This window comes from Aspergillus flavus, chromosome 2 (assembly GCF_009017415.1).
Source record: "Aspergillus flavus chromosome 2, complete sequence".
Classification (NCBI taxonomy): Eukaryota; Fungi; Ascomycota; class Eurotiomycetes; order Eurotiales; family Aspergillaceae; genus Aspergillus; species Aspergillus flavus.
Window position 1 is genome coordinate 2,504,462 of NC_092409.1, and position 21,796 is coordinate 2,526,257.

Below are 21,796 nucleotides of genomic sequence, written 5' to 3' on the forward strand. Positions count from 1 at the left end.
TCAATGCTTGATGCCAGACGTATAGTGGTTCATATGTGCGTGTCAAGTGAGTAACCCTCTGGATGTTTACAGTAGAAACTGCTGTGTTAACTCGATTTGTATTTTGGACATTGTTGTGCCAATATGACGCCATGCTTTCTCTTTTCTTTCGTCCATATTCTCGTGACAATAGTTCAAGTGTGGGTATCTGTGACCGTCATTTGCCGAACATTCAGATTGACTCTCTTGCCTGACATCCAACCCTTCCACCTGCCGTACTTCGAAGTATCCGCATCATCAACAGGGCACAATGGCCAATCAGCAAGCCATTCTGGACATGTTCCTGGAACGATCTTGGGCACAGCATGCCATGCAAAGCGTGACGTGCCGTCCATATACACAGCATCCCCGGAGCGAAGTCGAACAATTTCACAGCCTTTTCCATCGTCATGACTGATGAGGAACAGACCATCACAACCAAAACTGATACTGATTAAGCCGACATCACATTCTTCACTGACATCCCGATGAGGACTCAGCGTATCTCCCGGCGAGTAAACATTCAAAATGGCTGCTTGGGCTTCTGTCTGTGGGAATGCCGCATGTAGAACACTTGCAACATCTTCCGGAAATGCTGGCGGGCATTCCGTCGGATACTCTTTGGTAGTCCAATTATACTGACCGCCCAGAGTTGCCCATCGGAGTTTCTTATTTAACATTTGTTGAACAGTCAATGGCTTATGTACGGCTGGATCCTTGGGGTAAACCACACGAGCCGGGTCATCTTCGAAGAATGACAGGACGCCATTGCCTTCTGGGCTATTACCCGCTGACGACGTTGATGTGCCACCTTCAATGGGGGCAATTTCCGTTTCACCAGGATAGGTAATGTTGTAGTGTAGATGAAGATTTGTTTGATGCTCCTTGTTAGACAAGTCTCTATGTAATAAGCGAGACAACAGCTCTACTTGTACCGCCGGGGGGACCAATGACGGGATCATTTGCAAACCTACCATTTGTTAGGAGCCGATTGTGCTATGACTTGACAAAGGCAGTAGGGCATGATGCTGACCAGAGATAGACTGATGCGTATATACTGGGATATCCTTATGGGAAGTATCTTCATCATTTTGGCTTTCTCCATATGCACGGACAAGTTGGTGGAACACCGGCTGCACTTGCTCACCCGGCATCCATTGTGCGAGAGATATGTCACTCGGAAGCTTATCAGGATTTAGAGCTTGAAGATCGATAATCTTATGATCCGAATCTATATCCGATAGCGTGGCTTTTTGGATCTCTTTATAGCGGTGACGGACAGCCTCTGGTGGGCGTTCATGAGCATTGAGTTCTTTAATGTGAGCCATAGCGGGAGATATGTGCAGTTTAATACTCGGTGAATCAGTTCACTGCATTTAACATTAGTCCCAGTATAGTAGTGCGAACTATCTCAAAACCACATAAATCCTCGACTTGCGACCGATAATTACACATGTGAAATTTCGGTGTCTATTGGAAGATATGAGAATCCCTTGTTTGTCTGGAAATGTATTTTATGTATGCATATATACATCCAGAATAAAAACTCAAAAAAAAAAAAAAAAAAAAAAAACGTGTGAAGGTACTCACCGCCTTGAGACGCGGGTTTGTTTACCGTTGTTGATATCATTTTGACCGCCTTTGCTCCCCACCACAGAAGGGGCATGAAAAGACTCCAGTGAAGTGACCCATCGATTCGACAACGCAGGTTTTTCGGAATTGGCTAGTCAAAATCCTTAAAAGCTCGAGATTGGAGCTTAGTCGGCGATCAGTCTGCACTTCCCGTAGCTGTTGACTACTGTCCCTTGGACCGACACGCAGCTACCTGACGCCAACCAGAAAACCCGTTATTGTTGTGCTTCTCGCTTCTTCCCCGGGCAACACAACGCTGTCGTTTTGCAGTGCATTTCTGCTTACTGCCCCGCGCTTTGGTGGCCCAGGAGAGACGATTGACTTGAGATCCTTCGCCTAAACCTAGCCTGTAAAACTACTCTTCGGATATCGCGTAGTCACCATGGAGAATTACCAGAAGATCGAGAAAATCGGAGAGGGTAAGGTTCCGAAGAATGGCCTTAGGCTCTGCAACCCTTGACCACCCCTTTTTGAAGAATTGAGGCTCTTCAGTGGCTAACTCGTATCCCTCTCACTAGGAACCTACGGTGTTGTTTACAAGGCCCGTGAGCTCACACATCCTAACCGCATTGTCGCCTTGAAAAAGATTCGGTTGGAGGCAGAAGATGAAGGTGTTCCAAGCACGGCCATCCGTGAGATTTCCTTATTGAAGGAAATGAGCGACCCCAACATTGTACGACTCCTCAATATTGTTCATGCAGATGGCCACAAACTGTACCTCGTTTTTGAGTTCCTGGACCTGGACCTCAAGAAATACATGGAGGCTCTCCCTGTAAGCGAAGGTGGACGTGGCAAAGCACTCCCGGATGGCTCTGGACTAAGCAAGAGTATGGGACTTGGGGAAGCCATGGTCAAGAAATTCATGGCTCAGTTGATTGAGGGAATTCGCTATTGCCACAGCCACCGTATCTTGCATCGAGATCTCAAGCCTCAGAACCTCTTGATCGACCGTGACGGCAACCTGAAACTGGCAGACTTCGGACTAGCAAGAGCTTTCGGTGTTCCATTGAGAACATACACCCATGAGGTATTTATATTGGAAACTAATTGCTATTGTTTTACATTGGCATTAACCCTTCAATCTTAGGTTGTGACATTGTGGTATCGCTCTCCCGAAATTCTCCTGGGTGGACGCCAGTACTCTACTGGTGTTGACATGTGGTCTTGTGGAGCTATCTTTGCAGAGATGTGCACTCGAAAGCCCCTTTTCCCTGGAGATTCCGAAATTGATGAAATCTTCAAGATTTTCCGGTATGTTGACCCACTTGTTGAAGACAAAGAAAAAGAGAGAGGGAAAAAAGACGTCATGGTCTCTGACTGCTCTTTTCTACACAGACTTCTTGGTACACCGGACGAAGTTGCCTGGCCCGGCGTCACCTCCTTCCCCGACTATAAGCCGACCTTCCCCAAGTGGAAGCGAGAAGAAACCCGCGCACTCGTTCCTGGCTTAGAAGAAAACGGTCTTGATCTTCTAGATGCCCTTCTCGAATACGATCCAGCACGGCGTATCTCTGCTAAGCAGGCCTGCATGCATCCATACTTCCAGTACGGTAGCTCTCACTATTCCGGTCGCACCCGCAGGCACTAAGATACGCCTTCATCATGTGTAATGTGTTCGTGGACGGCTGTGGCAGACTCAGAGGCGCTATCCGTATAGCGTAACTGCTGCCTTCTCTCCGAATAGCTTCGACGCTCTTATGTTTTTCTTTTTTCTTTTTTTTAATTGACATCTTCCTTTTCCGACTGGTTTGCGGTTTATTATTAAATGTCTTCTATTCCTTTGTTCAGGGCGTTAATCATGGTGCGATGACCGGCAGGAAAGAGATTAGGTTACTGGATATTGCAAGGAGTGTTGTCTTGATGTATGCATACATACCCATTTATAAATCTTTTATATATTCGTGTAAGTTTCAAGGGGTACAGCAAGAAGGGTCGTAACGGAACTACTCCGTACCACGTGGTGGACCACGGGTTTGGGATGCTTTCTGGTGTGTCCAGCGCGACCCAGGCAATTGGCCAGTAAAAAATAATCCTCGCTCAGCCTCAACGATTCCTTCGCCTTGGCCTAATTTTCTTCTGAAGGCCCGTGTGGATTTCTCTGGGTGGGGAATTCAAGAATTAACTCAAGTGTCACATTCGACATCCCAATGATCCCATCGCTTATCAATATACTAACTAGTCTAGTGACGAATTATGGCCCAATAACATCAATTATTACTGTGCTTTTAGCTCTACTAGATTAACTCCAACGTTTGCTGGTGGATGTTTGCAGAATTGCACAGCCTCCAGATAAATTCTGGCCTGGGCCTGTCGACCAGCCTGACAAGACTCGCCAACATTTCGATCGTCGGCTGTGTTCTTACCTTTGGAAATAACGGAGTCCTTTCCCTGCATATGCACCTGGTATTATTTGCCAGTCATATTACTAGGGCTTTAAGATACGCTTACTCCAGTAATAAGGCATTAGTGGACATGTTACATTCGAAGATGGAGTTTCGGTAGAGTCCGTTCAGCTGCCATGCTTTGACAAGTACGGCGATACCTCCTATTTTGAGCATGCGAAATGGGGGCCAAATGCAATGCTCGGGATCTCTGTTAGCAAGGGTTGTCAGCCCGTTGACTCAAACGGTCTAGAGAGTGTTCGGCATAAGCGCAGCTTGCATATCATTCGCTTATGGTCCGAATCGCTGAACTAAAGAAGACGAGCTAAACCCTGCCATTGCGTACAAGGCGTTCCAGCTAAATTTTAGACTGCATATCTACCGACATCCCTATTGGCTTACTCGTCATTCTGGATTAAAAGGTGTGTGACGAGAGAGGTCCAGTCCACCAACTTTATCAGTCTGATTCGCTCAGCCTCAGGTATCGACACGAGGTGGCCGCCGGAAGCCTTTGTTTCAAGGCTATCCTTAGATTGCGCCTTGTTTTCTTCCTTTCCTTCTTTTCTTAAATTCCGAGCTGAAAAAGGTCTCGCTTCGACGTATAAAAGCCCCTTAGATGTATCGGTGACCTTCGATGCTGCGACCAAATCTCAAAACCCATCACTACCCCGCTTGACGCCATTAGCCAGCAGGGCCCAGAAGAGCCTCGCAAAAATGGACCACGACGACGACCTCACCGACATGGTTTTCACTCCACCACTCTCAACGCGCTCAGGGGGTCGAAAGCGAAGGGCAAGTCAAACGCCGCAGGAAACCCTGCGACAATTTTGGAACCAGTTCAACTCCAAATTCCCAGGGAGGGTCTATACCGTACTCCCCGACAATCCCTATGCACGTACCAAAGCAGAAAGAGCACCGAAAGGTGTTATTCAGGGACAAGATGCGGGCAAGTCCTATGAGGAAGCTCGAAAGGAATGTCGACGGGCCGTCGATCGCATTGTGAAAGAATGCGAGCGACTGAACCAGAAATATACAGACCCGCATTTCGACATCGAAGTTGATCTCAAGTCAGGAAAGAGGAACTGCCTGGACACGCTCGAGGAGGAAAATATGGAGATGCGCCCAAGGGGTGTGAAGAGAGTGACAGTAAGTTATGCCGTTGCGGTCGAAAAATAGCTGTGATCTGACGAGTGGTTTTAGGAAATCTTTGAGAAGCCACGGTTCTTCGTTAATGGACCAACTGCTTCCGACGTACGCCAGGGTCGCGACGGTGACTGTTGGTTCATGGCTGCCCTCTGCACAATGGGCAATAAACAGGGTTTAATTGAGCAGATTTGCGTAGCCCGGGATGAGAAGATCGGTGTCTATGGATTCGTCTTCTATCGCGGTATGTCATATCCTGTGTCAATCTTTTGCTAATGCAAAAGACACTTACCCTTTCCAGATGGCGAATGGCAACAATGTATCGTGGACGACAAATTATACTTGCGAGCAGCCGACTACGATGAATCAGTCGACGAGCGGCCGATCTGGGACGACATCAATCGGGCTGATACAGAAGAAGAGTACCGCAAGGTCTGGCAGACAGGATCGCGAGCTCTGTACTTTGCTCGGTGTGTAGATGAGAACGAAACCTGGCTGCCATTACTTGAAAAGGCTTATGCAAAAGCCCATGGCGATTTTTCAGCCATCGAAGGTGGTTTTGTGGGGTCAGTGTTGCCGCTACCCATCCAAGGAGTCTATTGGCAACTAACATTGCATAGGGAGGCTATTGAAGACTTAACTGGCGGTGTTACTTCCGAGATCCTGTCGAGCAGCATCCTAGACAAAGATAGGTTCTGGAAGGAAGAGCTTATGAAAGTGAACAAAGAGTTCCTTTTTGGTTGTGGTACTGGCTTGTACTCTAACTGGCTGGACCCGAAGTATCGGGGGCCTCCAAGAGACAGGAAGGGTATATCCGAGAACCATTCATACTCTATTATGGATGCAAAGGAGATCGATGGAGAGCGCTTGCTTCGTCTAAGGTATGTCGATCCAAGAATGCGACACTGCATCACTAGCTGATCAATTCAGGAACCCTTGGGGTAAGAAAGAATGGACTGGCGCATGGAGTGACGGATCAGAGCAATGGACACCCGAGTGGATGGAAAAACTAGGACATAAATTCGGCAACGATGGTGTATGGCTCCTCGGATCTGGGATCCGGTATACTTCAGTATGATTGCTAACAACACATGTCACAGTTCTTCTGGATCTCCTATGATGACCTTCTCAAGAAATATCAGCACTTCGACCGTACCCGTCTGTTTGGACCGGAATGGTCGATCGCACAGCAATGGACTACCGTGAATGTGCCATGGTCTGCCGACTACCACAGCACTAAATTCATGGTGAACGTGACCAAAGCAGGCCCAGTGGTCCTTGTCCTCTCCCAGGTAAGCTCCTGCTCCCAGGCTGCATTTCCACGCATGACTTGGGAGAAACCCCGCTAACCTGAAAAGTTGGACTCGCGCTACTTCAGGGGATTAGCTGGTGAATACGGCTTCGTCCTCAAGTTCCGGGTGCAGAAGGAAGGCGAAGATGACTACATGGTGCGCAGCCAAAGCAGCCACTTGATCTGTCGATCCGTAAACGCAGAAGTGGATCTCGAGCCTGGCCGCTACCATGTACTGATGAAAGTCACGGCGTACAGAAATGGCGAGATGGAATCGACCGAGGAAGCGGTAAGCCGCTTAGCACCGATCAAACGAGAAAAGCTCGTTCAGATCGGTCTCTCGTACGATCTAGCCCACGCCAAAGGCATGGTAGTCGAGACGGAGGATGAGAGGCGAGTACGCGAGGAACTAGAACATCATCGCAAGGCAGCAGAAAGACAGAAACAGATCGAGGCCACCAGGAAGAAGTTGCAAAAAGAATGGATTCGGCAGCAGAAGATGACCGCCCGGAAACAAAGGATGGCTGAGAGGATTTCTGCAAAAGGCCAAAGCAACGCTGTTAGAAACAAAGCTATCGAGCAGATTCTCACGGACGGCCCAGTCCAGTCTCCAGTCGAACTGGGTAACGGTTCAGGTGCTGGCTTTGGTGCGAAGCATACAAGAAACGGCAGCGTACCAATCATCCAGTGCAACGGTGTTCATGTTTCTGAGGCTGAGATCATCGGGAAAAGCCAGTCGGCACAGTCGACTTTAGACTCCACGTACTCCAGTGTCTCATCGTATCATGAAGATCTGGACATGTTGGAGGGATTTGAGTTTGACCCTGACCTTGATATGCCCCCTGAAGAGCCAGCAGAGCCAAAGCCTGCACATTTGACGTCCAATGGCTGTCTTGAGGAGACCAACAGTGACCCTTGGAATGCTGTGTGTGTCGTAGGCTTGCGGGTCTACTCCAAAGATCCGCAGTTGTCACTCGAGGTAGTCCGTTCCGTGTCTAAGAGAGATACGGGTGCCGCGCTCGATATGGACGATCCCCTGAAGAGTGCTTCCTTTAGTCGACTGGAAGCCAACTAATTCTATAATCTTGAACACGTCTCGGTTAATCAAAATTAGGGGCTTTTCTCTGGCGTCTTAGCGACTGATAGCAATAGTGTTTTACAAGTACAAGCATCATGGGGATAGAATATAATTATTGGTTCGTTCATCATTGTCATCTCATTGCCATATTTTGTCATTACTATTCTAATAGCATCAGCATGTCATGAAACCAGGCGTTCAACTCCGTAGACCCAAGCACAACTTCTTAAAACCCGTTAAAACAAATGTAGCACAAAAGAGGCCCAGCGAAAGGCTCGAATAGCAAAACGAAAAGGAAAAAAAAAAAAAAGAAAAGAAAAGAAAAAATTCCTCTGCACACCATTATTCTAATGTGGCCTTCGCCAAAATTTCTGGATTCTTCTTGAATTCGGGGCTTTTAACCAATCCCTGCATAGGGGCCAAGTCACGTTCCTTGAGGGCACCAGGCTCGCCGGGCTCAGGTTTGGAGCCATCATATACTCCAGTCAGGAACTTCATGAAGGCAATCAAATACGGGATGGTTCTCTCATCAGGTACATCCCTCAGCACCTCTGACAGGATACCGGGAGCGTAGTAGGGAAGAATGGCAGTACCATCGTCGATGCCATTTACACTCATTCCTTCCACCAGGGCCGTCTTTGTAGAAGATGGCAAATCCGAAAAAGCTCTCTGAAACTGCTCTGCTTTTGACTTAGTCTCCACTCGCCCCATGCAAAGAAGTCGAAGAAGCGCACGCTCTTCCGAGTCTTTAGTAGATAGTAAAGCGAACCCATTGTCCTTCAGAATATCAGCACGGTAAGCCAGATACTTGTTGTAGCATTCTGGCCAGCCTGGGTTTTCCTTTCTGCGATATTCATCCAAGAGCTCGATGGCCTTCATATAGTGATCGAATATCGGTTGTGTCATCACAATGCACCCGCGCGGGTCACTATGCGCAGCAGCCCCTCCCACGTCCAGCAACGTTACCATGGCCTTGATATTGAATGCATCATGCAGGTTCCGGCTATCATTCAAAGCAAGCATGCTATGCGGGACGGTTTCCCCCTGGACTATCTGTGAAATATCAAGTTTCGAGCCGATGGTCAGGCTCTGGATGATATTCTGTTTCTTGGCTTGATCCGTGATGGCTTCCAAGGCAGGCACTAATCCCTTCTCCACGGCCTTGAGCAACACTTCTCCATGGTTTTCCTCAGGGATTTCCACATTCTCAGCAAGAGCTTTGTCCTTCCCGATATCGTCAATCATCAATGCAACAATAAGTGCATAAACATCCTCTGGGGTAGGCAATCGATCGCGAAAGAACTCCTGCATTTTCACGAAAGATTTCTCCGACAGCTTCCCGGTATCTTGACCACTTGTAAAAGTTTTATAATCGCCAGTCAGGACCCATTTAATGGCCAACATGCTGGTTAGTGTTCGATTGACTTCGTGGTAATCATCCCCGAAGACTTTCTGTGATGGTGTCCCGTTCCATTTCTTCGTCGCACCGGACTCCACGGTGGGACTTGCATTTTTTAGATGATTGAGTTCAGTCTTGAATGCGTTCTTGAAGAGTTCAACAATCTCATCGTCTGATTTGGCGGTGAATTTATTTTTTTTAACAATATCAACAAGAGACTCCTGTGGGTCGGCCATGTCGGACAATATCTTAAGACAATTTCTCTCCTGTATGAATCAGTGAGAAAACAGGCTCAGCGCCACGATAAATAGATAAACGGGATGCACAGGGACGCCTTGTCAAAAGAGGCTGAGCTGCAGTGATATAAAGATTGCCCAGCCGGGGGCTAGCGGGTTTTCACCAGAAATAAATATATTGATTTCGTTAGGGAACAAGGTTCGAGAAGAATTATTCCAAGTGCGATCGGCAAGGGGAACATTCTTTCATCCATGGAACAAACAACATCCCAAGTTTCCATTATTTCTATTCTGGAATACAACGGTTGGGATTTCGAAAACCCCCGCTGCCCCTTATGGCTAGTTAAGGGACGCTCCCTTTTGTTGTCGAAAGTTCCCGCGACCGTTTGTTCAGCCTGTTGTTCTCTGAACTTTCCTTTGTATACGAGGACATGTTAACCATGCACTGCGCATCGCTATCAAACTCCTTCGTCTGTCACACGACAGACTCGTCTTTCATCCAGTTCACAACAACACAAGGCTCGTCTCATCTCCGTGTCTCAGCCATTCAACTCCTGTAGGTAATAACGGATACATATCCCTAAGGTAAGCAGCCCGTAACACCAAACCCAGACATCAATAAGTTATAACCCAAAACTAACCAAAATACTCAGGATAGCACAATCATCATCCTCACCACAAAGCCGGAATCCAAATATAGTCACCTATCTACCACCAGGCCCTTTATCAAGGACCCCAAGCAAACACAACACCCCAACCCCACAAAAACAGCCGTACTAAACCCAAACACAACAACCGTAACAATCAATTACCATCTAAGCCCAAGAAATTCAATCCCCAACCCCAATCCACGACTTTGACTAAATCCAGCAAAACTCCATGCCTGTGCGTCCAGGCACCCTAGGCACCCACATCGGCGGCTCCCCTAGCGCTGACAGAAGCACAGTCGATCACTGCAGTAGCAGCACTGGGCCGCTCTGTGATTGGACCGGCGTTAAGCGAGTACTACTTACTTGCTGCGCCCGCTCATTCAGCTTCAATGACCGCCGCAGTACTACCGCGACGGAGGAAAACTTCTCCGCAGGATTTGCTTACCTTGCTTGATGCGTGAAGGCGGTTTTTCGTTATCCCGCGGCGGTATTCTGGGGCGTTTGAGTCACCGGTTCTTTTTCTGAGATTGCCTGGAGGGATGTTCCAGGTCGGTTCCTGAATATCTTACATGGCGAGAATATCCAGTCTCTCTGCTGAGACGGAGGTAATCTGCTGCTGACTCTGAGAGAGCTGCGGACATTGACAATGGTCTTAACGAGGATGATGTCCTAAGAGAGGATATGCGAAGAACGGATCCATTACGAATACGAGCTCAGAGCCCCGTACCCAACCTAAATATGATCATGCTACGGAGCTGAACACTCCCCGCCGTCAAAAGACCCCTTCACGATGGCCACCGGATGGTTCAGACTACAGTGGCAGCCGTACGAGGCGACATCCACTTCGCCGCAGTCGGCCCACTAAAGTGACTCTACCGTGGGTACGACTCTTCCCAAAGACTGGCCATCGCCTCTTCCAGAAGGAAGTGGGTGCGCTGATAATAAGCCAAGGCTGGCTGCTCGTCATCTACGACGCTCGGTCCTGTGCCAGCAGGCTCATGATGTTATACGTTCGGCATGGTTCTCGGATCACGAGGAAGCTTTTGATGAGGAGCATGTTACGCTGTGTCAGGTGGCTTCTGAGATGTGGCTTGCCTTTGACAGAGGAATGCTAGGGAATGGGTGGATGGTAAGTGCGGAAAGGGGTCGTGGAATGGGTTGATCTGCGAACTCGATGATAGGCTGAAAGGCCAAGAAGTGAGTGAGAAAGGGTCTCAAAGATGGCAATGATACAGTAAAAAGCAAGACAACGGAGAAAGAACAACAGCAAAAAGAAATTAGAATGCTCCCACGCGGATTTGAACCGCGGACCTCATGATTACTAGTCATGCGCTCTACCAACTGAGCCATAGGAGCCGTTCTTGAAAGTTCGTTTTTATTCAGAATATATGATCTACAACCCATGAAATGAAAACTATCGAGGCATTGTCTCTGCGGAGATTTTGAATCTTAGTCTGGACTTTCAGCCCGAGAAGATGCGCGGAAATACAATACGCCTGTATACGGCCTACGGCCTATTTGAGATAAAGTACTAAGTCTGGGGACATGTTAACACATTAATCTATATTATACTGTCTATAAAGAAGATCCCCCAAAGGTGTTCCCATTTGGAGTATCCCACCAGGGCTCAATATCAGAAAGACTGGGCAATGCAGGGTCTTCCCCGAACGTATTGACGTTACCAAATTGGGAGAAACTACTGTCACCAAAATTTCCTGAAAGCAGCTGCAGGTCAGAGTTGCGAATCCAGTCGAATTCCCCAGGCACCCCAATATGCTGAGTCGCGTCGAGGGGATGTTGCCCAGAGGGTTGCGGTTGCGATTGCGGTTGGTTAGGAACGGCGGTAGTAGCCTGTGACGCCGCAGTCGCTGAGACTGGATAGTTGATCTGGTTTCTCGGGGCAGTGATTCGTGTCTTCTTCCTGGAAGCATCTGCGTCCGAGCTGAGGCCTACTAGATGTTGCGATGATGGCCGATTGCTTATTTGGCGCTTCAAAGCGGAGCCTGACCTGCGCATATGGGCCTGCCACCTTCGTTGTAGACTAACCAGGAAGTCACGGGTCCGTTTGGCATTCTCAAACGACTGGCCTAGTTCGTCCAATGCACGGAAACAAAGATTTAAGTAAGCAACCATTTCCGCATTGTTATTGGGGTTGTCACTGGGATTTCTGCCAGAAGTGGAAGTGTTTGAGATTGTGACGTAAAGGAGCATCAAAGCTGCGCTGAATATGATGGCCACAACTTGGTTGTTCATGCGACGGAATGTATAGAACTTCTCGTAGATATGGAGCAGCCGTGCGATTGCCGTCGAAGACTCGATGCACATACGCCGAGCATGGTGATAACCCGGTCCCTGACGAGGAGCGCGCGGCTGGATGTAACTTTTCGAAACCCAAGGTCTGTGCGTGAAAATCACAATTTGGTGATATTGCATACTGCATTCAAGTCAGCTTTTGCCTTCAATCATTTTCGTGATTTGACATGACGCATAGACATACTGGAGCATTAGGAGCTGGGGGAGTTGCGGAATTGTATCGTTTTCAAGGTTGATATCCAGAATAGATGGCAGATTTGCTTTCCAGGCAAACAAGTCATCTGTTACCCTATGGCATAACCTTTGGAGGTCATGCCGAGGAATATCGGAGCAACCATACCTGCACCGCGTTAGTACACATGATGAAACATGATAGCATTAAGCCATGCTTTCAGGGAATTGAGTGCTCACAAAATATGACCAACGGGTGAGATTATCTCCCATAAAACGGCAAATTGTCTGCTGATCAATTCATTTGGATTCCTTAGACCGTGCTTCAGAATGTCCGATTTCGTTGGAAGTCCATAAGGGTACCATGTGCTTTCTTTCTCCGCACCTAAATCGGACGCAAGCTTCGGGACGGTGATGTCTCCTGCATTCATTCGAAATGGCCTTCCTAGGTAGAAGCCCCAGAAACTATAACAATGTCAGACCTTTGAGACACATCGCTACGGGTCAAGCAAACATACTGATCGGCAGTGTAACTTCCCCAAAATGCTATTCGCCGCACGTCAGCTTCAAAGGCACCTATTTCTCCTTTCTCAACATATGGTGTCATGTCAATGTGTAGTCCAAGGTCAAACGCGAGCCTTGTGGACATCCCTAAGCCAGCATCAGCGACATATGTCTCCAATACTCAGCACTTCCTACATACCACTATACAACCACCCACGAGCATCACGATTCGCAGAGCCTTCGTGGCAACTCAGAATTACAAGTGCCTGTACTGTGGCAACACAGGGAGAGTCCAGCTCAATCTCTAGGAGAGCTTTCGCCCTGTCTGCGAAGAATTCTGACAGAGATTTAGGGAAAGTGATAAAGGTAGGGTGATATCTTGCTTCAAAAGCACTTCCAATAGCACACCTAACTTTTCGTTAGTCCTTATACCGCTGGGTGTCTAGCATGAAACATACATCGCATTCGTAAGAACTTCCGAATAGAAAGGCGTGTCATCATACTCATTCCTCCACTTCGATCTAGCGATCATATACATATCTTTGTCGACCACATAAGTGCTTGTATTCTGCCAGGTGAAATACAGCTCCACAAGATGGTCTTCAAGTGCTTGGTCAACGGGCTGTCCAACCCGTAAATGGTTCAGTATATCCTGTCCATCATGTCGGACTGTGCGCGCATCAGGACGTTGGCGTTGTTGGGTCGCAGAAACATCCACTAGATTGAGGTTCGACGTCGCTCCGTAAAAGCGTAAGTGGCCATCGCCCGCGATCTTTAGAGTACCAATGCGATTCGAAATTTGCTCGATAACGTCTTTCTCCGCCTCATCTTCGTCACCGCTGTCTGATTCACACTCTCTATCGTAACGCGCTTGCCTGAGCAGCTCTCCGGGCTGTTGCTGCATATCCGGGGTCAACTGCAGACTTTCCGGACTAAGACTGTTTTCCTGCGAAAGACTGGTGCCATCATTTAGATTGGCGTAGATCGTGTCCAAGCTCTCCGCCGTTGGAAGTGTAAACCCCCAATTCGCAGGAACATAATGGCTGGCAGGAATCGAATTGACCCCGAACGAATTTATTGTTTCTCGGCCTTTCTCAGCCGAAGGAACGAGCTTTTGGTTAGATAACGCATTCTGTGGCGGTGTAGGAATCTCCGGGGGACGCTCATTTGCGTCTGGCACAGCTGAGGGGCTGCTATGCGCTGGTGAATGCGCAACAGCTTTTTGCGGAAGAGAGATTATCTCATTGGCTGCGCTCGTTTCCCTTTTCTTCGCTAGCCCGCGAGGGATCTGTAGCGTATCCAAAACTCTGTTGACACCTGCCTCATCCTCGGGTCTCATTGGTGGTGGTTCCAGCCCATGGTCATAAATAAACTGGCACAGTTGATCTATCCTAGCAGAGAACAGCTCTGTGGCAGCACGAAGAGAGACCCTGGAGTAAAGCTAGTCAGCGCCTGTTTGCAGTGTGCGAGCGTAGATCACAAGCTTTGCCTGCCTTCTCCAGAACGCGAGATCTGCTGTACTCAAGACACGAAATGTATTTCAAAATTGACCAGCAGTAGACATAGGATGAGCTGAACATACTTCCGTTTGTCATCGCCGTGTTGGTATTTACAGTCTTTGCCTTTCCTCTCGCAGTTATGGCAATGCGGAGTAGCTCCGTCGCACTGGTAAAGAGCCGTCAGTTGAAATACAATATAGGTCATGTGACGATCGATGAAGGCATCTCGAACAAAATCATTCACGTACCCTGATCTTGCTCTCCCGGCAAGGAACACATGCCGTAGTGACATGTTTGCGAGGCGCCCTCTTGGGCTTCTCTGACTGAGACTCCATCGCACAAGTTAGTGTGGCGGGAAGCGTGGGGGAGACGAAATTCTCTCCGGTTTTCAGAAGCAACCGGGGCGGCTAATTCACGAAACGAAGAGAAAGCATGGGTCAGCCGACATCTACAGAGGATGGCTTAGCAGAATACATGTCCATAGCAAGATTCGCGAGAATGATGAAGTTGCTCAGCATGGCAGCGCAAAAAGCTGTTGGGTCCCTGGGGTGTGGTTCCTGGGGAAGTCTGGAAACGATAGGAGCTGATGGCTTCTGACTGGGCGGGGAGTCGCCCCACTTGCACCCCAGAGTGCCCTATGAGACTCGACGCAACACTCATCACTATCCACCTGAGGTAAAATTTCCCGCTCTCAGGTGATCCATTGCAGTTCCTACTTTCAATTGATATTGACATGTATCCTAGTAGTTACACGTATGCTCCCATTACACTAACATTGATAAGATATATTAATAGCTAAAAGTACCATGCGCGCGACGGCAGGTGCGATACCTCAATCAGTAAAGAGCTCAACAGCTACCCTGTGATTACCAATTGCTAGTGCGCTTAAGTGCCTGGTTCTGAATCACTTCGATCCAGTATCCATCGGGGTCAAGCACAAAGGCAACATCCTTCATCCGGCCGTCAGTCAAACGCTTCTTCCAGTTGACATTCAATGATTCGAAGCGCTCGCAGGCGGCGTTGAGATCGTCAACAGCAACACCTACAGCAAGTATAGCAGCGTCAGTGGTAAAGGGCTCTTCCAGCTCCAAGATGACGTCGCCAAAAGGGCAGGTCACTTACAGATATGGCCGAATCCTTGTGGCTCAGCGTTGCCATTGTGGTAGACAGGTCCTTCTTGCTTCTCCGTTCCATAGTTCCAGGTGAGCTCGAGCAAACCTTCCCACTCAGCCACGGGATTCTTGGCATCCTCTTGCACTTTGGGGTTTCCTGCAGGGTATCCCAAGAAATAGAGATTGAAGCCTGCATCCTTGTTCTCGGCGGTTCGTAAAAGGGTCATGCCCATAACTTCTTGGTAGAATTTCAAACTTGTCTCTGCGCACTTCACACGGAGCATGCTGTGGTTGAGTCGGTAATTGGCGGTATCTGTTGTCGTACCCACATCCTCGTTATGACGACGAATAAGCTCAACCCAGTATCCATCAGGATCCTTGGCGAAAGCAATGTGCTTCATACGTCCATCAGTGAGCTTCTTCTGGAAAGGATAGCCAGCATCTTCAATTCTCTTGCAGGCCGATTCAATGTTGTCAACAGAAATGGCAATATGACCAAAGCCCCGGTGAGGTTCCGTGTTGCCGTTGGCTACGCTGTAGTTGGGGTCATTTTCTGTGCCATAGTTGTGGGTGAGCTCCAGAACAGCGTTGCGGTCCGTCCAGTGACGGTCACCCTGCAGGGACTTGGGGCCGTTGTATGCGAGGAAGTAGAGCGAAAACTTGTTTTCGGGGAAATCGAGTTGTTGAATCTGAGTAAGTCCGAGGAACTTGTAGAATTCCACTGAGATAAAGGGTTCAGTAAGCGCGAATATTTAAGCCAACAATGACGCCATGATGCAGGGATACTCACGGGACTTCTTCGGGTCCTTGACCCGGATCATAGTGTCTGTTCAAGTAGAGCCATTGTCAGCCTTTCATTTGCATTCCATGGATTGGGAACCGACTAACGATTGAGCTTATACGTGGAAGTATCCGTCGCCATGGTTGCGATATACCGATTGGCTCCTTTATTCATTTGTAAGTAGCTGACAGGGCCACCGGTGGGGTAAATCTTAGCCTAAGCTTTTGCTTCGAGGCCTACCTGATGGGACAGAAAATCTTAGGTTGGGGACCCTGGTAGAGGATGTGCGAAAGGAAGGAAGAACACGAAAAGCAAACATAGGGACAGGAGGGGTAAGAGGGAAGAAAAAATAGGTGCGGTGTTTTGTGTTACAATTGCTTAGTGAGCGGCGTGGGGAGAGAACTTGAAGTGGAAAAGGTGGGGACGCCCTATGACGCTATGGCGCTCCATTGTGTATTGCCTTCATAAGGTTGGAACTTATTCAACAGAGTGCCTGTAGTCTAGAGTATAATGAATGGGAAGTATCAGAATCTGGTTATATATTTGTTCATTGATTTATATGTTTTGTCTTTTGGGTGAAAGTGAAAGAGATGATAATGTACCTGAGTCCCTGGTCATCCTCATCTATATCAATTGCACGTGATTACATATTACCAATAGGCACTAAATTAGTAGAGAAGCTGAGATCCATACCTAGTCACTGAGTATTAGCACCAATCAGTTACTAGACACTGGGTACTTACCAGTCAAGCGAATACGGCCCGTAAGTGGCCCAGCGATTTATGCTTTCTACTTATTGGGTATCAAGTTCTGGGAACTCTAGATGTGACCTAGCGTATATAGGAGAAGATCTATAAGGATGTGATGAGTATAAGATATCGGATGTTCCTGAGACACAAGGCTCTAGATAAGTTCCCTCGTATAACTTCACGTCGCAGTCTTCGGACAGAATGGATTCGAGACCATAGCGCATAATATATATTGCTATAACAAATGAGTGTGACTCAAGCAGAGAGATACGAAATGATCTTCGCATTGTGGGACTGAACTCTGTTAATATTAGGACTCGCCGGGGGTTTGATAGTCAAGTGCTAGTATCGGAGTACGTATAATATTCGAGGGACACACTGGAATTTGATTGACAAACGCTTGTATGTAAATCGAGCTGGAAGCCAAAGAGCTATACCATTTTGGGTAAGCCAAATCAGAGGGCAGCGAAGGCGGTGGCCTGATAGGGAAGGGGACAATACCCAATCGGGTGATGACATGGGCGTTCATTCATCCATTCATTCCTCTTGCTTGCTTCTCCAGTAGTATACATACTATCGCATCCCCTACTTCTGTCCGAGTTTCTCTCGAAGTTTCTATATCCAGTCTGCCGCATTTGCCGGCGATAATCTGACCAAATTGCAGCTTCGGATTACTCGTCCAAGTGCTGGTCGCCCTTTTCCTCCATCAAGGTTTGTCCGTTGTTCTTTGTTGATTCCCCCAAATTTCCCCCGAACGATCTTCGTCTGCTTAGATCACACGCGACTGCGTGGATTCCGTTGCTTGCTTTTTCTGTGGTCCTGTCCAACTGCATCTCGCATCCTTCCTTGCCTACCCAACCCGCCCTGCATCCCCCACGGTTTACTTTCCCCACGTTTTCAGAGATCAATGTTGATCAACTCGTGCCTACAATGGCTTGCGCGGCATTGGGTCTAGTCATGGAATGGGAGCGTCAGCCCATTTCCTGGCTTCATTCCCTCCTCGAACTTAACCACTTTTGTGCCCCTGATCGTGTGGTGCGCTATACACCGTTTAAGATTAGCTGCCCACCTACCTTTTAAAGACTGTCATCCCCATGCCCTTGCGCTTCTAGATTCTTCTAAACTACTTTTGGTTGCACCGGTTGTCCTTCTAGTACTAGACGCAATGGCTGAGTATCAACTTTCAGTTCGATTGGGTTATTCCTCTAAGGAATCCGCTGCTCTCTACGAAGCAGAACACTGTCCGTATTGGGCACAAAGTCCGGTCAAGTACGCCCAAAATCTCTTAGAGTACTCGGACGAGCCGATCGAGTACGATCACCACGACAGTGACTACTCAGACAACTGCTTCTTCTTTCCTGAAGACTGTTCCTGGTCACCGCCTCGTGACTGGACCCTCGAAAACGAAGAGTCAGAAGACGATATCTCAAACAGCGACGACCACGACACCATGATTCCCGGTCTTCCCGATATCAAAATGCTCGACGCGGAGGCCCTCAGCGACTTGCTGGAGGATAACCTCTCGCCCCCTGAGATCACCACGATTCTGTACGGTATATCGTGATCAACTTACTACCCCCACTATTGTACTAATGGGTTGTCATTCATGTAGAGTATTTGGTACTAATGGTGCCATATTTGCCTACGCCTCATCTCTTCCATCCCGGCAGCTGCGGAATCTGACCGCCACATACGGAGCCGCTTACACAGCCTACGCAAAGAACGCCTCAAGTGGTAACCTAACGGGAGTAAATCCCGCCAGTCACCCATCATCATATGTGACAGCCCAATCCGTCTCTCTTGGCGACGTAGGGTCCATCGTCTTTGAACTCGATGAGCTTGTCGCTGTAGTCACTAGAATAGCGGATAGAGTGCTCCTTGCCGCCGTTGGACCGTCCAAATTGGAGCCCGAAGGAGAGACGGGCCCTTCAAATGGTGCGCAGAATGGCTCTTTAAACGCCAGTGCGGACGAGTTCCCCCTGCATGAGCCTAGAACAGGCGCCAACGGTACCTCCACCAACCAAACTCCCACCAACGGAACCCCCAACAGTATCAGCCGAACTCACAGCGAGGCCAACATGCAATCAGATGCGCAACTTGAAACGCAGTACGAAATCGACCGAAGCAATGACCTCGCGCGATTGGCGAGCCTGAACCTTTCATCGTCGCCGTCCATTTTGCTCGCTCTAGAATCAAAATCTGCAGCGTTGGGCAAATTTCTCAGTCAGAAATTGGAGGATCTTGAGAGTCCCGAGGACTTCTAGGCTTATGCCACCATCGCTGTTTCCTTCGCCTAACCTTCAGTTTTCTCAAATTGTTCTATATTACTTTTCTTCATGAGCCGTATGAGCTTCTTGTTATTTAGCCTATGATTCTATTCTTGATCGATACTCCCGTCTTGAAGCGTCTTGTCATTCAACCTTGTGATTTATGAAGGCCGTGTTCGATTTTTTTGTTTGAACAGAGCAGAAATTGTACCGAGAATTACTTGACTTAGTGGACCTAGCAAGCATTGTTCGACCAATTGATTATTATGAACAAATTAAAATTTTTACAGCAAGAAAAGAAATTTAGGCACCAAACCTATAGCAATTCGCTAACTGGTTAATAGGTTAGGGGAGAATAATAGCGTTTTGAAAAGAAGGTATATCGCTGGATCTCTGCTTTCAAGAAGGAAAGTTATTATAGCAACCATTATAGGCAAATTGTCCAGGTTGGATATAGACAACTAATGGACTGACTTATGCTTTATCACCGGTAGTGGCGGTTCCGCCCGGAGCAGTATGGAAGTGTCCACTGGCCGTGCTAGCGGTCCGAGACACTGCAGGGGGGGAGACCGGGGATTGAGCCGCTGCCTCGCTCGCAGCAGGCTGCGTTGGTTGCGCGGCCTGGGTTGCGCTCTCGGGGGCTGTGGCCTGAGTTGCGCTTTGGGGAGCCGTAGCCTGGGCGGGGCTCGTTGCCTCATTTGCCTTCTCACTATAAGCTGGGGGTTGGGCGACGGCAGGGCTTGCCGGCTGGGAGGATGTGGCGGCGGCAGCGGTATGTACCGGGCCACGGGTGCAATCCTTGATGACGGTCCACCATTTTTCGGCGTCGTTGGCAGTGTGTGCTTTGAAGCTCAATTCAGTGGTAGTGTGGAAGGCGTTACCGACTTTACTGCCCGAGACATCCTTGCCTTTCACGCTGAACTTCACGCCGTCGATCGCGCCAATGACACAGTCGGGAAGGTATAGGGACAGTTCTGGAGCCGGATCGCGGCGGAAGTCGTCGTCATCCTTGAATTCATGGAGGTACCGCGCGGGGGTGACAACGTAGTATCCGGAGCTATAGCCCTTAAGCATGGCACGGGACTTGCGTTCCAAGGACCCTTCGATCAGTGCCATGGTCGCACGATGATCCATGTTGGGGAAAGTGATGTTGGAGAGGGTCCTCGGGGGCGCATCCGGGTTGATAAGGACATTGTCATTCTTCGTGATGAAGTTGACCCACTCGAAGTCAGGAGGAATCTTCTGAGCAGAACCCAGCATATCCTGATACATAGTACCCTGATGCTCGAGCTGGCCAGAAACGATCTGGACGAATTCTTGCATGGCCCCCTGAATGGTCTGCAGAACATGCGCCTCAAACTGCTGGAAGTTATTCTGTACAGCAATGATATCCTTGCGGTTGTTGTTCTCCTCAATGATCTGCTTGTTGAGACGATGGTTGACACCTCGGCGCAAGATGTAAGGGTCGTGATGCTGTTCAAGCTTGTTTCCTGCGGCAGCATCCATAGACGCCGTTTGTTGGGCAAGGAGCTCAATATGCTTCTGGGTGACAGCCCGGGCCTTGTCCACAGCCTTTGCACTCTTGGAAGCACCACTGGTAAGCTCCTTCGACTTGGCCTTGATTTCCTTATGGAGGCGCTCCAAGGTTGGAGACACAGTTCCCTTAAGGTTCTTCTCCGTTTCCAAGTACATATTCACCATTCCCTGTCAATGCATTAACGACGAGAGCAAAAATTAGGAGAGGCGCAACAGATTATACCTGAGTATTAGCGCGGATGTTCTCAAACATAGAAGCCACGCCACCAGTGTTTTGGGAAAAGTGGTGACCTTCCTTCAGCGGTTCACTGACAGTCTAGCGCGACAATCTCTGTTAACTAAATCTGGATGTATAGGTAGATCGAGGAATAATCGGAAGGGAGCCCACTCACTTTGAGGACTTTCTCATAGTCCTTCGAATGCGACCTCTGTACCTTCGAAGTCACGGTAACATAGTCCTCCAGGTAACCACACATGTGCTTCAAAGCGCGCAAACGCTCGTTCAGCAGGTTCGTAGTCTACCGAAACTTGCACGTTAACATTGTCCACGGATCGACCGATCATAAGGCATATCTAGGTGTACCTCGCTGCTATCAGAGTCCGGAATGGCCTCATCATCACTCATAGAGGCTCGGCGGTCCGGAGCAATGGAACTCGTGAGGGTCGACGACCGATGAGGGAGCTTGTCCACGGGACTGGTTGGGGTAGACATGGTTGTGAGGTGAATGTGCGGATGCGTGACGTCTGTAGAGGTGCGACAGAAGGATTCAGTAGCAGAATAAATAATGGAAGTAACTGCTGCTGTGGAGGGAGTCGGAACCGCCAATGAATTTAGTCGAGTCTATAGGTACCGTTATTCGTCAGTGGCTCCATCTTTCGATTCCGTCAAAGTGAGGGGAGATGTGGGTCGCGCATATTCCGCATAAGTGTAGAAAGTTGTTGAACACTTACCGAGCTTAGAAAATCCAACTGGAGAAAAACCGGGTTTGGATCACCAGCATATCCCGTGGAGAAAAAAGAGAAGGAGAGGAAAAAA

The 21,796-nt window shown here is 48.6% G+C and overlaps 10 protein-coding genes and 1 non-coding gene across 11 annotated transcripts; 5 read left to right on the forward strand and 6 right to left on the reverse strand.

The window, feature by feature from the left end:
- Window positions 1-173: 173 nt before the first annotated feature.
- F9C07_3049 (oxidoreductase) lies at window positions 174-1,346 on the reverse strand (the record flags this gene model as incomplete). Its single annotated transcript, XM_041289591.1, has 2 exons — window positions 174-988; window positions 1,052-1,346. The coding sequence occupies 2 exons, from the start codon at window positions 1,344-1,346 to the stop codon at window positions 174-176; spliced, it is 1,110 nt and encodes a 369-aa protein (XP_041142633.1).
- A 686-nt stretch (window positions 1,347-2,032) lies between these two features.
- On the forward strand, window positions 2,033-3,238 carry F9C07_3048 (protein kinase; the record flags this gene model as incomplete). Its single annotated transcript, XM_041289582.1, has 4 exons — window positions 2,033-2,069; window positions 2,169-2,677; window positions 2,738-2,901; window positions 2,986-3,238. 4 exons carry the CDS (start codon window positions 2,033-2,035, stop codon window positions 3,236-3,238), a joined length of 963 nt encoding a protein of 320 aa, XP_041142634.1.
- Window positions 3,239-3,456: 218 nt separating this feature from the next.
- Window positions 3,457-3,673, forward strand: F9C07_3047 (uncharacterized protein; the record flags this gene model as incomplete). Its single annotated transcript, XM_071511056.1, has 2 exons — window positions 3,457-3,512; window positions 3,559-3,673. 2 exons carry the CDS (start codon window positions 3,457-3,459, stop codon window positions 3,671-3,673), a joined length of 171 nt encoding a protein of 56 aa, XP_071363730.1.
- A 1,072-nt stretch (window positions 3,674-4,745) lies between these two features.
- Window positions 4,746-7,540, forward strand: F9C07_2099706 (large subunit of cytosolic Ca2+-dependent cysteine protease; the record flags this gene model as incomplete). The annotated part of the gene is made up of 7 exons (XM_071508906.1): window positions 4,746-5,177; window positions 5,232-5,418; window positions 5,476-5,740; window positions 5,795-6,055; window positions 6,105-6,246; window positions 6,275-6,466; window positions 6,533-7,540. 7 exons carry the CDS (start codon window positions 4,746-4,748, stop codon window positions 7,538-7,540), a joined length of 2,487 nt encoding a protein of 828 aa, XP_071363731.1.
- A 345-nt stretch (window positions 7,541-7,885) lies between these two features.
- Window positions 7,886-9,178, reverse strand: F9C07_2054692 (uncharacterized protein; the record flags this gene model as incomplete). The annotated part of the gene is made up of 2 exons (XM_071508573.1): window positions 7,886-8,223; window positions 8,278-9,178. 2 exons carry the CDS (start codon window positions 9,176-9,178, stop codon window positions 7,886-7,888), a joined length of 1,239 nt encoding a protein of 412 aa, XP_071363732.1.
- A 252-nt stretch (window positions 9,179-9,430) lies between these two features.
- On the forward strand, window positions 9,431-9,742 carry F9C07_3044 (uncharacterized protein; the record flags this gene model as incomplete). The annotated part of the gene is made up of 2 exons (XM_071511055.1): window positions 9,431-9,562; window positions 9,665-9,742. The coding sequence occupies 2 exons, from the start codon at window positions 9,431-9,433 to the stop codon at window positions 9,740-9,742; spliced, it is 210 nt and encodes a 69-aa protein (XP_071363733.1).
- Window positions 9,743-11,111: 1,369 nt separating this feature from the next.
- Window positions 11,112-11,184, reverse strand: F9C07_t20. The gene has a single exon. It is a non-coding gene; the product is annotated as a tRNA-Thr (tRNA).
- A 219-nt stretch (window positions 11,185-11,403) lies between these two features.
- On the reverse strand, window positions 11,404-14,155 carry F9C07_2053677 (fungal-specific transcription factor domain-containing protein; the record flags this gene model as incomplete). Its single annotated transcript, XM_041284682.2, has 6 exons — window positions 11,404-12,262; window positions 12,326-12,481; window positions 12,553-12,777; window positions 12,831-12,963; window positions 13,016-13,224; window positions 13,275-14,155. 6 exons carry the CDS (start codon window positions 14,153-14,155, stop codon window positions 11,404-11,406), a joined length of 2,463 nt encoding a protein of 820 aa, XP_041142637.2.
- A 1,026-nt stretch (window positions 14,156-15,181) lies between these two features.
- On the reverse strand, window positions 15,182-16,349 carry F9C07_3041 (Glyoxalase/Bleomycin resistance protein/Dihydroxybiphenyl dioxygenase; the record flags this gene model as incomplete). Its single annotated transcript, XM_071511054.1, has 4 exons — window positions 15,182-15,357; window positions 15,438-16,148; window positions 16,218-16,253; window positions 16,316-16,349. The coding sequence occupies 4 exons, from the start codon at window positions 16,347-16,349 to the stop codon at window positions 15,182-15,184; spliced, it is 957 nt and encodes a 318-aa protein (XP_071363734.1).
- A 1,773-nt stretch (window positions 16,350-18,122) lies between these two features.
- F9C07_3040 (uncharacterized protein) lies at window positions 18,123-19,221 on the forward strand (the record flags this gene model as incomplete). Its single annotated transcript, XM_041284676.1, has 2 exons — window positions 18,123-18,505; window positions 18,570-19,221. 2 exons carry the CDS (start codon window positions 18,123-18,125, stop codon window positions 19,219-19,221), a joined length of 1,035 nt encoding a protein of 344 aa, XP_041142638.1.
- A 477-nt stretch (window positions 19,222-19,698) lies between these two features.
- Window positions 19,699-21,472, reverse strand: F9C07_3039 (PH domain protein; the record flags this gene model as incomplete). The annotated part of the gene is made up of 4 exons (XM_041289592.1): window positions 19,699-20,928; window positions 20,984-21,076; window positions 21,153-21,278; window positions 21,344-21,472. The coding sequence occupies 4 exons, from the start codon at window positions 21,470-21,472 to the stop codon at window positions 19,699-19,701; spliced, it is 1,578 nt and encodes a 525-aa protein (XP_041142639.1).
- Window positions 21,473-21,796: the final 324 nt, after the last annotated feature.